The sequence below is a fragment of the Theobroma cacao genome, chromosome 1 (assembly GCF_053813885.1).
Source record: "Theobroma cacao isolate CCN51 chromosome 1, ASM5381388v1, whole genome shotgun sequence".
Taxonomy (NCBI): domain Eukaryota; kingdom Viridiplantae; phylum Streptophyta; class Magnoliopsida; order Malvales; family Malvaceae; genus Theobroma; species Theobroma cacao.
The window spans coordinates 6,000,678-6,018,818 of NC_142639.1; the positions used below are offsets into that span (position 1 = coordinate 6,000,678).

An 18,141-nucleotide genomic window follows, 5' to 3' on the forward strand; every position below is an offset into this window, starting at 1 on the left:
AACCATGACGTGTAACATGTTTTTGTTTATGATATGTAACAACAATATTTTTTTTCAACATGACGTGTAACAACCTAACTATAATATGTCATATATTTTTATATATTGCATGTAACAACCTAATCATTGCGTATAACATGTTTTTGTACATGACGTGTAACAATAATATTTTTTTTCAACATGACATGTCACATATTTTTATACATGAAATCTAACAACTTAACCATGATCCGTCATATGTTTTTGTACATGACATGTAACATTATAGCGTGTAATTTCGTTAAAAGTAATTTTATCTAACTTAATTAAAAATAATTAAAATTATAAAAAAAACTATTTTTAAAAGTATCTTATCTTTTTAAAAATGCTTTTAACTTTAAATTTGATTTTGTACCCAAACCAAATGGGTAGTAAAAATCCCAAGCAATCAAAATCCAGATATCATTACCAAACACATATTTTAATTTTATATACTATTCCCCCACAGAATCATCGTCTCCATTGTCCGTACCCAAGAATTTGTATTCTTTCAATTTCCCCCCTTTCTTAAAACTTTTGAAAACATTTCAATCAGCCCCTAATATTTTAATACCCCCGCGCCTCCCTTGAAGGAAAAAACAAAAGTTATATAAAACCCTCAAAATTTAGCAGACCACCGCGTTGGATTGACGCTCAAAAAAAACCACTTGCGCCATCCACTTATATAAGTACGCCTTTTTCTAGTTTTCCTGTCTCCTTTATCTCTCTATAGATTTTGAATCCGGATCCACCGCCATCACCCATAATAACATACTCCTCTCTCTCTCTCCATCTCTCTCGAACCTGCTTTGCCGTTGCCTTTGTTTTTCGTTTTTTCAATAATAATTATAAAAAACAATGAGGAAGGGAGCTAAGAGAAAAGTCGCCTCTCAGAAACAAGCGGAGAAGGAAGCGAAAGCTTCGTCTTCTTCGCAAGAAAATCAGAAGGAAAACCATAAACCTGCTCCCAAAGCTAAGCGTGTTAAGACCTCCAAGCCTGAGCCTGAGCCTGAGTACTTCGAAGACAAGCGAAACTTGGTATCCTCGTTTAAATTTCCCCGCATTGTCTTATCTGATGCTTTTTTTTCCCTCGAGTCGAAGTTTCAATGTTTTTGTTTATGATTGAAATTTTTTAATACGATAGCTTTAGGTTTTTTTTGTAAGCTTATTATTTTGATTTGTTGAATATATCTGAATGAATATGAGGTTAAAAGATTTAGGTTAAGGGTAAATTTCTTAATGCTTTTGACTTTTTCAATTTACATTGAGCTGTTAATTTTGGATAACGGAGGTTAAATTTTATTATGAGCTTTCGCGCTAAGATTAAAGCTTACCGTTCATAATGGATACAACATTTGGAGCCTAAATATTATTTTTTGGGATAATTAAATGGGGCAAAGTCTTGCGTTGTTGTTGCTTTTTAAGTTATTTTTTATGAAAGTTGTCATTTTGCGTTGTGCAGGAAGATTTGTGGAAAGCTGCATTTCCTGTTGGAACAGAGGTTGGAGTTTTGAGTTTCCCATGTTGGATTTTTGGTTCTGTCTTCTTCGAGAATTTAAGTCTGTTGCTTACATTCCGTTTTTTTTCTCCTTTTGTGGCAGTGGGATCAATTGGACAGTGTTTACCAAGTCAGCTGGAACTTTTCGAATCTTGAAGTGAGTCACCGGAGTCTTTTTGCTTTTGCTTGTTCAGTTTCAATTTCTAGTTTGCTGCTGTTTTTTTCCCCAAGTATCATACGGATTTGGTTTAGAGATACCTGGACTTATTTCTGTTCTTTTTCTGGTCAGGATGCATTTGAAGAGGGAGGAAAGCTATATGGAAAGAAAGTTTATCTCTTTGGTTGTACTGAGCGTAAGTAGTTCACAGACTTGGTCCTGGTATTTTGCACCTTTATACAGACAATTTGCCATATCTTGAGTGGAGAAAATGTTTTTTTATGCCATTGGCTGCATTATCTCTTCTATCGTTATTTTACTCTGCAAAAAAGAAAGGAAGAGAGTATGTCTTATGTTTTAGATTTGAGCTAAGTTCCCATAGGTTTCTTTCTTGATCATGCAGTTTTTGTTTCTTCTGTCCTGTCCTTTTTGTTCATCTGTTACACTTTATTGATTTTAGTTATTTTCTATTTGTGCAGCTCAACTGGTCCCTTACAAAGGAGAAAACAAAGTCATTTGTATACCTGTGGTTGTGGCTGTAAGTTGTCTAGGATGGTTGTGAAGTTATTTTAATGCTTGTCATGCTAAATCACTTAAAAGGGATGTTTCTTTTTTCTTCATCTTGTGATGAGTGGGCAGAGTGATAGAGCAGCTAAAGGCAAATTCAATAGTATATCTCTATGTGGCTTTGAAGTTAGATATTCCCTTGCTGATCTCATTTTAACATTTTCCTTTGATGCTTTAGTATGGCTGTTCCTTTGAGGTGCAGTTGTCAAGCTTAGAATCTCAGAACTTGGGGCTTTGGCCTCTTGGATAAATAGTCTCTTCACTTCACCTCTATAGGTGTAGACATGATTTTGTCAGACAAAGACTTTTGGTGACCATCTCACAATACATTTTATTGACCATTTTCCATATGTTTTATCCAGTGAAAAAGCCATCTTAATCTATCATATTTTTCTTTTGATGGAAAGAGTTACTATATTGTTGCTTATTTAATTTGGACCAAATTAGCAACATTGCAGAATGTTGAGAGTTAAAAAATCTTCCTAACTTAACTTTATTTTTCTTTTATAATTAATAAGTGTGTATCTTTGTTGTTTTCACAGTGGTTTATTATTTTCAATGACTGCAGTCACATAATTATTAATTGTTTATGAGATTGATTCATTGAAAATAGTCGTTTCGACCATGATGTATGGTTGTATTTTCTTGCTGATTAACTTCTGGTGCTTCTTCTTTTCAGGTTGTGTCTCCTTTCCCACCTTCAGATAAGATAGGTATTAACTCAGTGCAGAGAGAAGCTGAAGAGATTGTTCCCATGAAACAAATGAAAATGGACTGGGTTCCGTATATTCCACTTGAGAATAGGTACGCAGTTTTGATCTTTTCTTATTTTGATCAGATTTAAAGTTAATTTTTAAGGGGATTATTTAATTTAATTCATCTATATAGTTGGCCAAGATGATTAAATGAACTGTTATCTATTTTATGTTTTTATTACTATTGAGTTTGAATGGATTTAAAAGGTGATTGTACATTTTGATTCCTCTACAGAGACAGCCAAGTCGATAGACTGAAATCTCAAATATTCATCTTAGGCTGCACTCAAAGAAGGTACAGAAGTGCACACTATCCCTTACAATCCTATTAAAGTTTTTTCTTTTGCATGAGATTGTCAACTAGTGTTCATCACTGTGTCCTTATTACAAAACTGCTTTTGTCTGGGACTGTTATCTTGGGTCACATATGGTTCTTTGGTTCTCTCTAAATAATATGGCTTTAAATAGGTAGACCTGTATATTGTATGTATGCTGTGGTTGGGGGGTTATAACTGTTGGTTGATTGGTTTGCTTTTTCTGGGAATTGTCAATACATTCTGATCAGCTTGTTGTTGTCTCAATACTTATGCCAAATGAAATGCTGAGACTTCAGTCTTGGTTGTTGAAAATAACAATATAATGGATACTTGTGGTCATCCTCAGCGGCTTGGGCTTATCAATGTGCATTTCTTATTTTTTGGCCCTACAAGATATAAAGTTGGCTTGGTTTTGTACTTTCCTGTTGAAACTTCTGTGTCTGGAGAACACTATTTATTATGTCCCTGTGTATGAGCTAAGTGAACCATTTGATACATAGTCTAAACAATTTGTAAAGGTCTGTCTTGTATAGCTTCTAAGTTTATTTTAGGGCAAGCTTCTCTTGTTTACAAATGGACTTCAAAATTTTCTCTCTCTAGTTTATTCTCTTTCTCTGAATGTGGGTGTTTATGTGTGTTTTGAGTGCATGCATGTATTTTTATTAATTTTTTCTATTTGCAATTCCTTCTGCAGGGCTGCTTTGAAACAAATGAAAATAGATCGTCTCAAGAAATACGAGTATTGTCTGCCTTGTGAGTTCTCTAGATATCTCTGGATGTTAAATTGCTGGATTATGCATGTCTGCTGCTTATTCTGATGACTTGTCAAAGAGGAAAATATGAAAAAAAAAAAGAGGAGGAAATTTATTTATTTCTTTCTATGTTGTTTGGCATGCCTTTATTGACAGATTTCTATCAGCCTTTGAAGGAAGACGAGCTTGAACAAAGCACTGAGGTTCAAATAATTTTTCCAGCAGAACCAAAGCCGGTAATGTTTTCTTATATTTTTGAGAAAATTGATGATCACTGACACTGGACTTTCTGGATATTATTTGGTGGGTGAAGTTGATTTTATAGGTTGAGGTTATGGTTGCTTGGATATGAACTGTTGCTAACAGTTTAGTTGGAGGCACAAGGATCCTTGCATCTTTTAAGGCTCTAGGCAAAACAGGTGCTTGCTTGAGTGAAGCAAAGAGCCAGTTGCCAATAAGATTAACACACACTCATACCCATGTACACATGTATGTATCTATGATACTCCTATGGTTAAAACTTGGAGGTTTGAATTTCAAACCTCAGGGAGGGTGGGGTTAAGCTTAGTTGTCAGCAAATTTCCACATGTACCATTGCATCTCTTTTACTTGTAAACTTGAAGTATATATACAATTTGGCAAATGTTGAGAAGTTGACTCTACTCCTGTGCCTAATATTTTACAAAGATCAAGCATGACTAAGAGTCATTACCCTAGCTCTAAGTTTCCTTCACTTATGGACATAATCCATTTCCTATTTTTAAAGATACATGTGCTGTCCATCAAATGAAAATATACTCATTAAAAGCAAAGAACTGAAAACAAAGGGTAAACTTATTGGAGGTGTGCCATGTGCCATAATAAAGGCACCTTGATTACAGGGGTCTGATGTGCTTTTGCTATATTGTGATAGTGCCTATTGCCTAGGGCTTCTGGACTACACTCTTTGTAATGATTTTTATTGGAATAACTGTGCAAAATATTATGTAAATTGATACGTCCTTTCTGGTCTTTCAGGTTTTCTGTGAATTTGATTGGGAGTTGGATGAACTTGATGTAAGACTCGCCTCTTTTGTTCTTATGTTATAGACTAATTAGCATGTTTTTTTTTTGTGATGTTTGAATTATGTGAAATGGTAGCTTGGAATTGTTCCTTTTTCAGTTATTTATGCATTAGCCTTTCTTTTTGGAAAAGAGTTTATGCATTTATGCATTAGCCTTTTGTCCATCATTTGGCTGTTTTTGCTCACATCATAAGAATTTGATACTTAACTCTATCTACCAATTTGCAGGAGTTTACTGATAAACTGATCGAGGCTGATGAATTAGATAAAGATCAAAAGGATGCCTTTAAGGTTAAGTTCATTTGAAGATCCTCCAATAAATTGCAGATTTTGTTGATTTGTAGTTACTAATTGAATCTGAAATGCTTTTGGTTTTGTAGGAGTTTGTCAAGGAGAAAGTTCGAGAAGCAAAGAAAGCTAATCGGCAGGTATATTGTGGGCAACATTGCTTCTTGAGTTGTTAATATAGTTGGTTAGGGAGCATGAATTTGGTTAGGCTGATTAATGTGGCCAATTCCATTGTTGTAGGCAAGAGAAGCTCGCAAGAAAGCCCTGGAAGAAATGAGTGAGGAAACTAAAGCAGCATTTGAGAACATAAGATTTTACAAGTTCTACCCTGTTCAAACTCCGGATACTCCTGATGTATCAAATGTTAAGGTAAGATTTATGAATTACTGCCTTAGATACCTTTCTTTTTTTTCCTAAGAAAGGTATTATTTTTTGGTAATTATTTAATTTGTTAAGTGAAGCCTTTTAGCAATTTTTAACATCTTGGTTTTCTGAGTACTAATTTTTTCTCATACAAAAAGTTATTTGCATTACTTATTGGCACATTTTTCTTTGTAGGTAGTCATGATGTTCTTATCAGAGCTTGTTATATAATAATTAAGGCTTTTGATTTTTTTGAACATACTATCGATGATAAGTAGTGATCACATGGTCTGTTTTAGGTTTCTGAATGGTTATATTTGCTGTTTTTTTTTTTGTTTTAATTGGGGGAAGGGAATTTGAACTCTGCTCTCTAGGCAGGGGGATAATGCACCAATTAATGAGCCAAATGCTCGGGTGCTGAATGGTTTTATTAGCTTGAATGTGTTTACCTGGTAAAGTTGGATGAGTTCATTTCTGATCGAATGGGTGGAATGGTTTGTCAACTATGCTGTAGCACTTATGCTTTTTGATGGATTACTTTCTTTTTTTCTCTCCAGTCTTTTGGATCTTGCACTAGGAAATCAATTGAATTACATACCCCCTCCATTCCTTACACTATGTTTGGTAGGAAGGAAGGAAAAAAAGTGAGTAAAGGAAAAAAGAAGAGAAAGGAAAGTTGTTTTTCCTTTTCCTTGTATTTGGTATGAAAGATGAAAAATAGAGGGAAAGAAAGAGAGTTAGATCCTAACAAGTCAATCTCCTTTTAACGAGATATGGCATAACAACTGGAACTTCATGTAGATTCATATGGTGGTTATAACTCCTTCAAATAGTTCCTAAAAATGGACAATATCTGAATGAGTCTAAGCTTGAATACTTTCCTGAGCTCATTAACTTTCCTATAACCAAATTCATAGACATTTTCCTCCAAGGGTTGAGACTTTACTAAAATTCTGTAGTACTTGAATGATAGGTCTAATAATGCTGCCCAATAATACAGGAGTGGCAGCATTAATTTAAACAATGCTTAGTAAAATTCACAATAGTGTTTACATCACTTGTTGAAGAATTCAAATCATAAAATATTTGTACATCTCATGATGTGAAGTTTATCGATAAAATATTTCATCTTTACAATGCTAGGAGTCATCTCAGTCATTTGTTACTAACATGATGCTTGAGGAATGTTTTCTCTAGTAATCCAGATGTCACATTTATATTTTTAGCTGCAGAATTATAATACAATCCTTTGCTTATTTTACGTAAAATAAGAGTATGATGGGCTAATGTTTGAATAATTCCTTTTGTTGTTTGATGGTTGTGCCTTGCAGGCTCCATTCATAAACAGGTACTACGGGAAGGCCCACGAGGTTCTCTAATTGAGCTTTCGAGCTTTCATTCCGGAAGTAGCATAGTTGAGAGATGCTCTAAAAGCGTGCTTTGGCTCCCAAGAGTGTCATATCAAGCATTGGTTACTACATCTCCAGGAAGCTTTGGGAGCATGCCTCTGGTGCCCCCCATCACGGCCAGGTGTGTTTTAGGAGATAGATTTAAATTAGAGCTCCATAACTCTTTAGATAAACAAAGCAGGTGCTCTTGTTACAAATAGGTGGAACTTGTAGTATACTTTATTGAGGCATTTCAAAATTTTTCAAGGAAACTTTAATCTTGAGGTGCTAAAAATCCCTATGCAGTTGCAGCCTGAGTATGTCTTGATTTTACTCTTTATCCCCCCTTTTCCTATCTTTGATTCCGACTGATTGTAATAGTAGAATAAATTAATATACAACAATTCAATTCTGAGAAATATTAATGGAAAAGACTAGCCAAATCAGTTTCCTAGATTAAATCTCGGTGAATCAACTGGGAATCCCATGGTTTTTGATTGTTGTATATGCTTACAAGGTAACTGGACCGAGAAATGTTTAGAAAAGGAACATAGCTGTATTCTTGTACAGAATCTGTAAGCAGCTTAACAATTGCAAAATTCTGACAGCAATTGTTACTTTTAAAATTCTCCCTGGTTGGGCACCAGTAACCTTCAGCAAACTCTTCCTTGCTGCCTTGCATGATTCCGTGCAGGAAATTCACAGAGAAGCAGGTATGAAAACCCTGGTGAGATTATTTTATTGAGTCTTACAACTTGAAGGAAAAAAAAAAAAATAATAATAATAAAGAGTGAATATCAGCTCAGCATCCATTCCTTTAATAGGGTGAACATTATTTGATTAAAATTGAATTAATCGGTTAAAATGATTCAGTTTGTCTGATTATTCAGTTAATTTCTGTAGTGCTCCATTTACTAGATTTAATCGGTCAGTTTTGATTTCGATTCTAAGATTAAAAATTCAATGAATTGAATTAATCAAACTAACAAGATAAAATTTACAGCTCATTAACCGTGAAGCTCAACAAATACACAAATAATTTGATAAAATATTTTAATGTTTCTAAACATATATTATCGGGATTTCACAATCTAAATTTATTTATTTTGTACTGAAAATTGGACTCAATCTCGTTATTTTAATTGTTTCAATAATCGACTGAATTAATTAATTAATCTAATTCAATTACTGGTTAATCCATTATAACATATTATTCCGTTGATTGGATTAACGAAAAATCAAAATTCGGTTAATTTGTTTTTAAAGATTTTGTGATGGATTAATAGAGATAGGGCAAATCCAAGGGCAGTGAACAATGAGGAAGGGAACGGGCTGGGGCACATGTTTTTGCTTCCCGGATAATTCACCACTCGGTTCGATCATAAGGTAAAAGTAAATCTTCAATATAAAGAAAAAGCATATATCGCGCAGAAGGCTGCAACTATTTTTCATAACTTACATAATTTTATTAATAATGTTAAAAAGTAGAATAATTGGACAACAAAATACACTTCACTGATGCCTCTTGAACCTCCACTTTTTTGTCGGTAGGAAAACACCTGCTGGAAAATCAACTGAAGAAACACAGCCTACAATAACACTGATAAATTACCCCAACCAATCCCACAACATTATTTGCCTGACAACAAATTGGCACTTTGACATATACTAGTCCCCAGTGGACCAAGGATAACCTCACAAGCAGCCACCTCAGCTCACCAAACTCTAGCTTCCACCATCAGCATCTAAAACCAGCACCATGAAATGATCTTTCCACTCGCTCAGGCTTGCGAAAGGCATAAGACCACACAACAATGGCAGAATCAAAAGTATAATAGAATAGAATAGTGATCTTCGGATCCAGTAAGGAAGCAGTGGCCTCTGTCTCATCGCTTGAGATACATTAAAAGGTCCATGAAGAATGATGAACAGCACCGATGTAAAGACATTTGAGAGGAAATGCAACAAGCATAGAATCTCCCAGTAGACGAGCCAATAATAGCCATTTCCTCCCAACATATCTACACAGAACTTCCCAGCCAAACCACAGGCAATTCCTAGCAGCAACATTATGAAAGTGACTGGCATTGTCTGTTTTGAAATTGCTGAACGCTGTACAATCAAATAAGCTACTGCAAGAATCATCAAGAAGGCAAACATCATTTGACTCATAACTTGAACCTGGCACTTAAGAGTGTGGAGCCCCGAATTGAAAGATGCCATTGGCTTTGGGATCCACCAAGACTTGGATTCCTGGAAAAAATCAAAGCTTTATTTAATATTATTGAGACATATAAAGTAATCTTAGAGTGGAAGCATAGCAAAGAAAAGATGATTTATCATGAATGGTGTGATAATGCCGGGCACTAAATGTCAAGAGGTATATATTGGAACAGATATTTATCTAAAACAGGACAATGGTAACAGATAAATATTGGATGATGTAAACAGTTAAACAGTGCACTGAGTTTAAGACAGATTGTTGTCGTCAAAATTTCAAAAGACAAACACCATAAAAGACAAGTTGGCAGTCTCCTATAGAAAAGTTTTTCCTACATTAAATTCTGTTGCCATAGTGCAACTGAACATCAACCTTAGTTCCGGAGCCATTCACAATTTATTTGCCCCATAATCCATAGATTCAATGCCTACAGGTCTAAAGGCTACATTAATTTTCCACATATAGTTGCAGAGTAAGCAACAATGGTCATTCACTCAAAAAGCAACAATTAGAAGACAAGCTTTCATGTAGTGTTGTTGGGGAATTACTTTCATGGGCTTGGGAACATAGTTAAGGCGAAAATTACCAAACACATGATTTGACATTAAGTGTTACCTAATATAATGGTCAAAACAAATCAAAAGATATTAAAACTAACTTCTAATGGTCGAGCAAACCTTGGGAGGCATTTAATCAACCAAAGCCAGGAAAAGGAAGTTGCCCTTACCTCAAGTGAAGGATTACAAGATGATGTAGCATCAGTAATCCTTTTGTAAGAATAAATATAAGCACCATATATAAGGAAGAATGTCATGATGAACAAGCCAGCAACAAGACAATCTATGCACTTTTTAAGCAATTCGGCATGTCTTGTGTCTTCCAGTTGGTTCTTGAACTTTTCAGCTTTAAAGGATGCCTTTGATATACCCATTGCTAATTTTGATCTCTCCAGATGGTTTGAGTCAATGTTTAGAGCTAGCTGTCTCTCTTTCAATTTCAACTTTTTCATTGTAAGACCAAGCTCTAATGTCTTGAGGTTGTTAGAACGAACTTGCTCTATAACAGATTTCTCAATCGTGCCGAGGACTGACTGGTTTAGGACAGAACTTGGAGTGACACAAGCCAGTTGGTTTACTTGTCCAGGAATGGCAAGCTCCTGATTCATGGAATCAGTTTGGATATTCTCCTGTACCTCTTCATAAATATTCCATTGATTCTGAGTTGCAATGCAAGGCAGGTCAACTTCTGAGTTTGAATCCTTTATATCAAAAGAGCTTATATAACATCCACTTCTGCTTGAAGTTTCATCTGAAGTAGAACTTTCCACGTTATTGGAGTCAAGTAGATTTTTTTCCTTGTGCTTGGATGACTCATTAATCAATCTAAGAGTCCTCAAGGTGCTTCCAAATGATTTCTCAAAGTTCCTCACGAAACAATCAAACTTGTCTCCAAAAACCTGTCACCAAGTGAACCATAAAAGCAAAAGGCATATACTCAATAAGCATCATTGATGGTGTGATGCACATAAAAAGGCATGAGGAAACTTAACTTGTAAAATCAGAGTCAGTCTATGAGTCAGAAATTTAAAGTCTGGCTTACATTGGCTAAAGATTCTCTGACAGCTGAAGTGCAAATCTGCAAGCATAAAGAGTAACTAACTTCGTTAACAAGCAAGACGCTTTTCACTTCAGTAAAACAAACCAGCTATTATGAGCATCTTGTTACCACTGAGAAATAATCAGGAGACAGACTTTCGTTTGTGACATCTTTCCTTTCCAGAACCTAGAATTACAAAAAACCAGGTTACCATAATCAACCCAGAATTACTTGATGTGATCTTTAAAAAATGAAAAAAAAAGTATAAAAATTGCCTTTCACAATATGCAGCTTATCTTTTTAAACTTTTCGTCACAATCGAAGAAGGCCAAGAGGTAGAGGAGACTCAAACTATCTTGACCTCCACTGCATGATAACAACCAACTAGGCAAAGTTTGGATTATTTAAAGAATATAGTCAACATAAAAACAGATTAAATTGGGAGTCGCATGCAGACAGATAGGGAATCATTTTGGAAACTGTGTAACCTAAAACAGGGAACTTTGTTGTAAGGCAAGACTTTTAGAACAGCAGCCTTGGCCTTTGCTATAGCCCAATAGCTCTACATTGCAACTCAAGCTTCCAATGTGCCAGGCAAAAATGAGATACATCCCTCAAGACCAAGCACTCCCTTTGCTTGAGGCAATTGCAAACATTATTGATGCACTACATCAGCCATCTAAAGAGGCAATGCCATACGATATCCTCATTTAACCAAAAGAAAGCAAGACATTAAATTGATAAAATCTAACAGAAATCAAAACAATATGAATTCACTAAGAAACTTGAATTCTAGGCAGCAAAAATTATATTCCATTTTTTTTCAAATTGTCACAAAAAAAGTAAAATTTAACTTCAAAATTCCCAACTTAAAAAAAAAAACACCTTTCCACTCAAAAGCCCCCTCAAAAAGTTAAAAAATTCAACTGAAAAGTCAGCTTTTATAGCATGGCTCCATAAATAATAAAAAATTCACAATTTTCCATCTATATAATGGTTAGAAAAAGGTAAAAAAAAAAAAAAAGGTTGAAACTTGATCGAACCTTAGCAACAACAGCCGCGAAGGACATTCCTAGAGGAAGCGCAATGGACTCAACGACACCAACCTCAGATCGCCGAACCGGACCGAACCGAACCCTAGTAATCCGGCGTTTGAATGGCACGCGCGTTCCTCTCTGAATAGAAGATGAACAGGAAGCAGAGCAAGGAGAAGACGATGGTGCGTCTTTATCAATTGTTTTCTTCTTCTTTCTGTTGATGAGGGGTCTTGGAGATGGAGAATGATTTTCGACCGTTGGATCTGAGTCATCGTTGGGTGGTAGTGCGGTACTGCAAGCAGGGGATTCGTAGGGTTGCAGAGAAGGGGGAGAAGAGGAAAAAAGGACGTCCATCCGAAAAAGAAAAAAAATGAAAAAAATAAAAAGGTTGGTAAAGCATAAAATTTGAAAATCTCCTTATTACAAAGACGGTGAGAAGTGGCGTTAGAGTAACGCCGTTAGAACATTTGAATTTCGTCCCAACGTGGAAACGTTGGTTTTTTAACATAAAGGAAGGGCGCGTTTTCTTACCCCCCAAGAAAACGCAGCGTTTATTGTTGTGTTTTTATATGAAAAAAGGAAAAAATTATGCTGAAAATAAAAGTGAAAACCTAAAAATAGGGTTTACCTTTTTAGAATATAGTAATTAATAAAAAATAAAATAATTATAAAGTTCTAACTTAAATAAAAAAAAACCCTTCAAACAAATAACATCTCTAAAAGATAATGAGCTAAAAGATGGATCCAACTCCTTTCGAAACACAGGATTATGTTTGGAAGTTTTTGAACTTTTAAAATTGAAATAAAAACCTAAATATAAGTAATTAAATAGGGTTTTTTATTAAAATATTTAGTTCCATAATAGTTACATGTATATTTTACTTTAAAAAGTAAGTTCGAATTTTCCCTTTTTACAAAAATATATATTTTTTATACATGATTAAATTTCTTTTTTTTAAAAAAAATATTAATTGGATATTTAAATGATTAACTTTCTAATTAAATCATAGCTCTCATAAATTTAAACATGAATAAATAAATGGTCTAGATTCAGCCACCCGCTTGACTGATCTTGGGATTTTGCAAGCGGTGCTGTCTCATGGTCGAAAAATGTTTTGGACCGATGTTGCTAAGATGGTCCAAGTCCTCACATTATGGCCCACATGTCATAGTAATAAAGTAGATCGATGCATGCACCGATTATTTTTTTATTTTATTTTTGCAATTGTGTTAATTTGATATACATTTAGTATAATATTTAAATAAATTTTTAAAATTATTTAAAAAATTAAAATGAATTTTTATATTTTTATTATGTTTAATTAAATCTTTATATTTTTATTTTGTATCAAATAAATTTTTATATTTTTATTTTGAATTAATAAATTCTTATGAGTAATGATTGACTTAATTAAAATACTATTTCTTATTTTATGTCACGTGATATTGACGTGATATATTAATTTAATATTATAATATGTAACATTTTTAACCTTTCACATCAACACCATGTCAATGTACGTAGATGTAAAATGACAAAAATTATTTTGATTAATGATAATTAATTAATTAATTATTAATTATATAAATTTATTTAACTTGAAATAAAAATATAAGAGTTTAATTGAACGAAATAAAAAAATAAGGGTATGTTTCAATTTTTTTGAATAGTTTAAAAGCTTATTTGAATATTATGGCTATATATTTTTATAACCACAACTAGTCTAAATAATCAAAATATATATTTGTTTCAATAATTAGACCCGTAAATACCAAAAGCTATTTTCTAGTATATATTATAGGTTTTTTTTTATCTAATTTTCTCTATTCTAACAAATTGTTAATTTGTTTTTTTATTTGTGGGTCAATGAAAAAGTGTGTACATAATTTCTTTATAATTTAACTTAAATTATTAAACCATCTTATAATCATATCAAACTATGAAAAAAATTAAGAATCGTAGTTGGATTAGAATCGTCCTTGTCTAGCAGCTCTCCACATGTTTTACTTCCCCAACTTCCAGACAGTTCGAACGGTTAAAACATGTTTGCTTCGTATGATTTTATCTATTTAATATGTTTATTCTTGCTAATTATATTTTAGAAATTTGAAGATGGGTTTGTAGAAAAACATTGTTAAGACTTATATCATGTAATATACATGCATCAGCATTACCCAACTTGCTGCAAGCTTTCTGTATTTTATTTAATAGAATATTCTTTGTTTCAAGGCATTGACTGTCATTGGTAGTAGAAATTCTGAATGAAAAGTGATTATCTCCAGAAAAATAAAAAGGGTAGTAATTTCTCAAACTGCCTTCCTAAGTCAATCCATTTGCTGGCCTCAAAAAATATCTTTGCTAGATATATTTGCTGGGCCAATATTCTACTGTCAGAAATTCTACGAGTCAGATATAAGCTGGGATTTTTCACAAGTGTAAGAAACCCCCTGCTTAAATTGGAAGTGGCAAAGAGAAATGTATCTAAGTAATGTCCTGCATAAAGCAAGTGTCAAAAGTATTTTAGAAGGTTTATACATATATATATATATATATATATATGAGGAAACTTCTTACTGCTTTGGTTAGTCAAGACAAGAATCTGCAGAATAGATGATTGAAACATTGACCTGGGACATGTTGTGGTTACAATAGTTATGATAATAATTGATTAGATAAAGTAACATATAACTGAAATTCTCTAAAACTAAGGTTTCCTGCTCTTTGATTGTACTTTAGTACGAGAATCTCTGATAAAGTTTTATATATAGTCATTAGATAGTTAATCAAATTGAAGAAACAAAAACAAACTTTAAACATATATATATTTAATGGGGAAAAAAACTAGTAATTTGATTTGCAACTGCTACCAGTCAACCCTGTGAAGATGAGCTGCCATGGTTCTATTACCATTTCCATCTCCATTTTCTCGAATCCTGCTTGCGTTGAAAGCACCAGCTGTCATCAAACTCTCTCCATAGCCGATCCCTCTTCCACCATCGTCATAGTTGTGTGGATGAGTACCTTGAGCTCCAAGCGAAAAGAAGCCATTGCCATAACCCTGGAAATGATCTGTACCCCTAGCTGGCATAGCTGCATTGACTTTGTTGAATTCAATAGTACCACCATGGTTGATTGCAGGATTAGTAGCAAGGCACTGATCTTCTTGCCTAGCCATGGAATTCTTCTCTCCTTCAGTTTCCCTGTACCTGTTGAGATAAACCTTGAGAGGTCCAACATAATTCTCAAATCCCAGCGTTGTCATAGCCCACAAAAGATCATCCCCGTTTATAGTTTTCCTCTTTTCCCTCTGACACTTATCCGAAGCCTCACCCGTGATGAAGCTGATGAACTCGGATACACATTCTTGGACAGTTTCTTTGGCTTCTTTGGATATTTTTGCATTTGCTGGGAGGGATTTTTTCATGATTCGACTTACATTAGCTATGGGAAGGAAACGGTCTTGTTCTTTGGAAGAACTATCCGAGATGTTCCCCGAAGATGGGCTGCCGATGGGGCTGCTGGTTTGGTTTCTTTTTCCAGTCATGGGAGAAGAGGAGAAGAAGGCTGGCTATAGCTAGCAGTGAAAGAAAATAAAAATGGAAGTGTTTAAGGTAAATTTGGGGGAGATATGTATTCTCTCTGAACCACTTTGTTGTGGAATCTGAAGAGAGGGAGTTTGGCCTTATAAGCTAACACAAAAGGGAGAGAAAGGAGGCCAAAACATAAAAAAGTGGGAAGGCGGTTTGATGTAGACAGGAAAGGAAAGAAACAAGCACTTGGAGGATCAGAACCCTGGCAAAGAAGGCTTAAGAAGGTTTGGAATCTTGAGGGGAAAGAGTGAAAATTCTTAAATGGGGTGTTGAGGAAAAAAGAAACAATAAATTATCTTGTCCATAGAATTTCATCTGACAACCGCAAAGGCCACAATCTACCTATCAGTTTGCTCCACTCTTTTATCATCTTACACCCAGTCTTCCCCTGAAATTTCAGTCAAAAAACTTAAGACCCACTCCTAGGAAAATGGAAAACAATCCATGACAACCAGCCAAAAAGCATAAATATTTTTCCAATATGCAAAAGCTTCTTCTTTTGCTGGAGTGAATTCCCTTACTGAATGCTGCCTCTGGAATCTAATCTACTAAATTTGCATGCTTGATATGACATTGGGTCTTGACTGAATCAGTTTACAGCATGTTTCCCACTGATTATTGCTTGACACAATATTCAGATAACAATTAACATGCATTCAAAATTCATTCATACTATAGTCTTCCAATTTGGGAGAGAGAGAGAGAGATATGTCCTCACTGTTTTGTTCTTCACCTTGGCAAGACTGCTCCTAGGTGTTCCGAAGAGCCATATGAAGAATGCTTTTGAGTTGTGACAGCCAAAGTAGTTGTTTTATTCTTCATACTGGGATGGAAATAATGGTTTCTTTCTTCAGGAAATTATAATCACAATAATCAACAAACAAACTAACAAAAAATCAATATAAAGTTAAATTAATTGAACTAAGGGTTTCACAATCTACTTCTTATACCATTAACATGAGATCTTATTGATAGAGAATGTTCTTTAATATACAGGACAGTGTGTTACCATCATATTGTCAAAATGCATAGATTGGATCCTAAAGAATATATGTGTGTTATAATTTAAAGGCTTTTTCCTTTCACTTTTTTCTTATCTGTTTTGAATTTGTTTTTGGTAAAAGTAAAATATTTTGCTAACCATGACAAATATTAGTAGTATTTTTGGCCCTAGCCTGCCTTCGTATAGCATAGGGTTCCATATATACCTACCAAATAATAGAGGAATAAAATCCTGAATTTGTACAGATTGGACATTCATGGAAGCTAGCGGGAGCTTCTGATCCTGTTGTCTTCATGCAGATATTTGCAAGGTTAATATGAAAATTTAAATTTTTCTTGATTTCAAATTAGGGTTATTAATCAATATTAGGCTTGAATTGATATATATCAAGAAATGGGCATGGTATCTTTGTACGACTTGGGCAAAAAGCATGCAAAAGGGGAGTGCTGGATAGACTTTGCACATATGCTTCACTTTGCTCTCTCTCTCTCTCTTGCTTTGGCTTTTTGTTTCCTTGTGAGATTCTCCCACCTATCACATCCCTTGATTGAGTGCTACAGGGTAGCAATTCACTTCTCCCTAGCTAGGCAAACCAATTGCGAAAGCTGATTAATTAAGTTTATATTAATCAATAGTATTGGCCTGCTAGCTAGGCTCCGCTGCTGTGATAGACGGTATAACAAAAGAGCATCAAGATACAAATATCTGAACATGTACGCAGCATAACTATAAAAGTTAGTACATAGTTAGATTATTAAACTCCTTTTATCCTTTTAATTTACAATAACACAACGAGCTCAACGGCTAGTATGAGTATTTAAACAAATGGGGACTATGTTTTCACCTTTGGAAGTAGGTCTTAGCGGATATGATTTAAGTTCTAATTAGATAGTGTTTAACATGAAGTTATCAAGTTAACATTTATCTATCTAAAGAATCGTTATTTTGTTAAATTTTATATGGATATATATATATATATATATATATATTCAACTTAAAAATAATTAATACTAGGTGAAAAGAGCTTTATTATATTTATATGTCTAAAATACGTTCAACTTAATTAATGTGAGGTTTTTTTTTTCTCTATTTCGATAATCCCCCTCATGTGTAAAGACAACAAATCTATCACATGACATGAAGACAATGAACCTATCACGGTGGAAACAACAATAAGGTTACAATGTTAAATTTTAGAATGAGTAATCAACTTAAAATCAATCAATGAGAAGTGAGGTAATGCTATATTATATTTATGTATTCAGAATACTCTAAATTTAATTAATGTGATACCTCACATGTAGAGACAACAGACTTATCATGTGCAAGAATTTCACATATAAAGATAATAAGCTTGGAGATAACAATAGGAAGAACTATCCACTTTGATATCATGTTAAATTTTATATTAGATGCCAACTTAAATTTTTTTTTTTTTTTGAAAATTAAGATTGTTTCGTTAACTGGGCAAGAATAACCCTTTACAAGCAGGCAGAGTATCCAATCAAAGCCAATCTTGGTACTCT

General features: G+C 34.0%; 2 protein-coding genes and 1 pseudogene across 2 annotated transcripts; 1 reads left to right on the forward strand and 2 right to left on the reverse strand.

Moving 5' to 3' along the window:
* The first annotated feature begins 658 nt into the window (after window positions 1–658).
* LOC18611664 (protein HEAT INTOLERANT 4-like) lies at window positions 659–7,628 on the forward strand. The gene is made up of 14 exons (XM_007048037.3): window positions 659–1,056; window positions 1,481–1,519; window positions 1,620–1,673; window positions 1,806–1,869; window positions 2,153–2,211; window positions 2,920–3,044; window positions 3,231–3,290; window positions 4,007–4,065; window positions 4,221–4,300; window positions 5,082–5,120; window positions 5,357–5,419; window positions 5,509–5,556; window positions 5,657–5,785; window positions 7,111–7,628. Exons 1-14 carry the CDS (start codon window positions 877–879, stop codon window positions 7,156–7,158), a joined length of 1,047 nt encoding a protein of 348 aa, XP_007048099.3. The 5' UTR covers window positions 659–876; the 3' UTR covers window positions 7,159–7,628.
* A 960-nt stretch (window positions 7,629–8,588) lies between these two features.
* On the reverse strand, window positions 8,589–12,414 carry CPR5 (protein). The gene is made up of 5 exons (XM_007048039.3): window positions 12,028–12,414; window positions 11,114–11,170; window positions 10,988–11,023; window positions 10,116–10,844; window positions 8,589–9,420 (listed from the first exon to the last, which is right to left on the reverse strand). The coding sequence occupies exons 1-5, from the start codon at window positions 12,373–12,375 to the stop codon at window positions 8,893–8,895; spliced, it is 1,698 nt and encodes a 565-aa protein (XP_007048101.3). The 5' UTR covers window positions 12,376–12,414; the 3' UTR covers window positions 8,589–8,892.
* Window positions 12,415–14,768: 2,354 nt separating this feature from the next.
* On the reverse strand, window positions 14,769–15,675 carry LOC108660480 (nuclear transcription factor Y subunit B-1 pseudogene; annotated as a pseudogene).
* Between the last annotated feature and the right edge of the window lie 2,466 nt (window positions 15,676–18,141).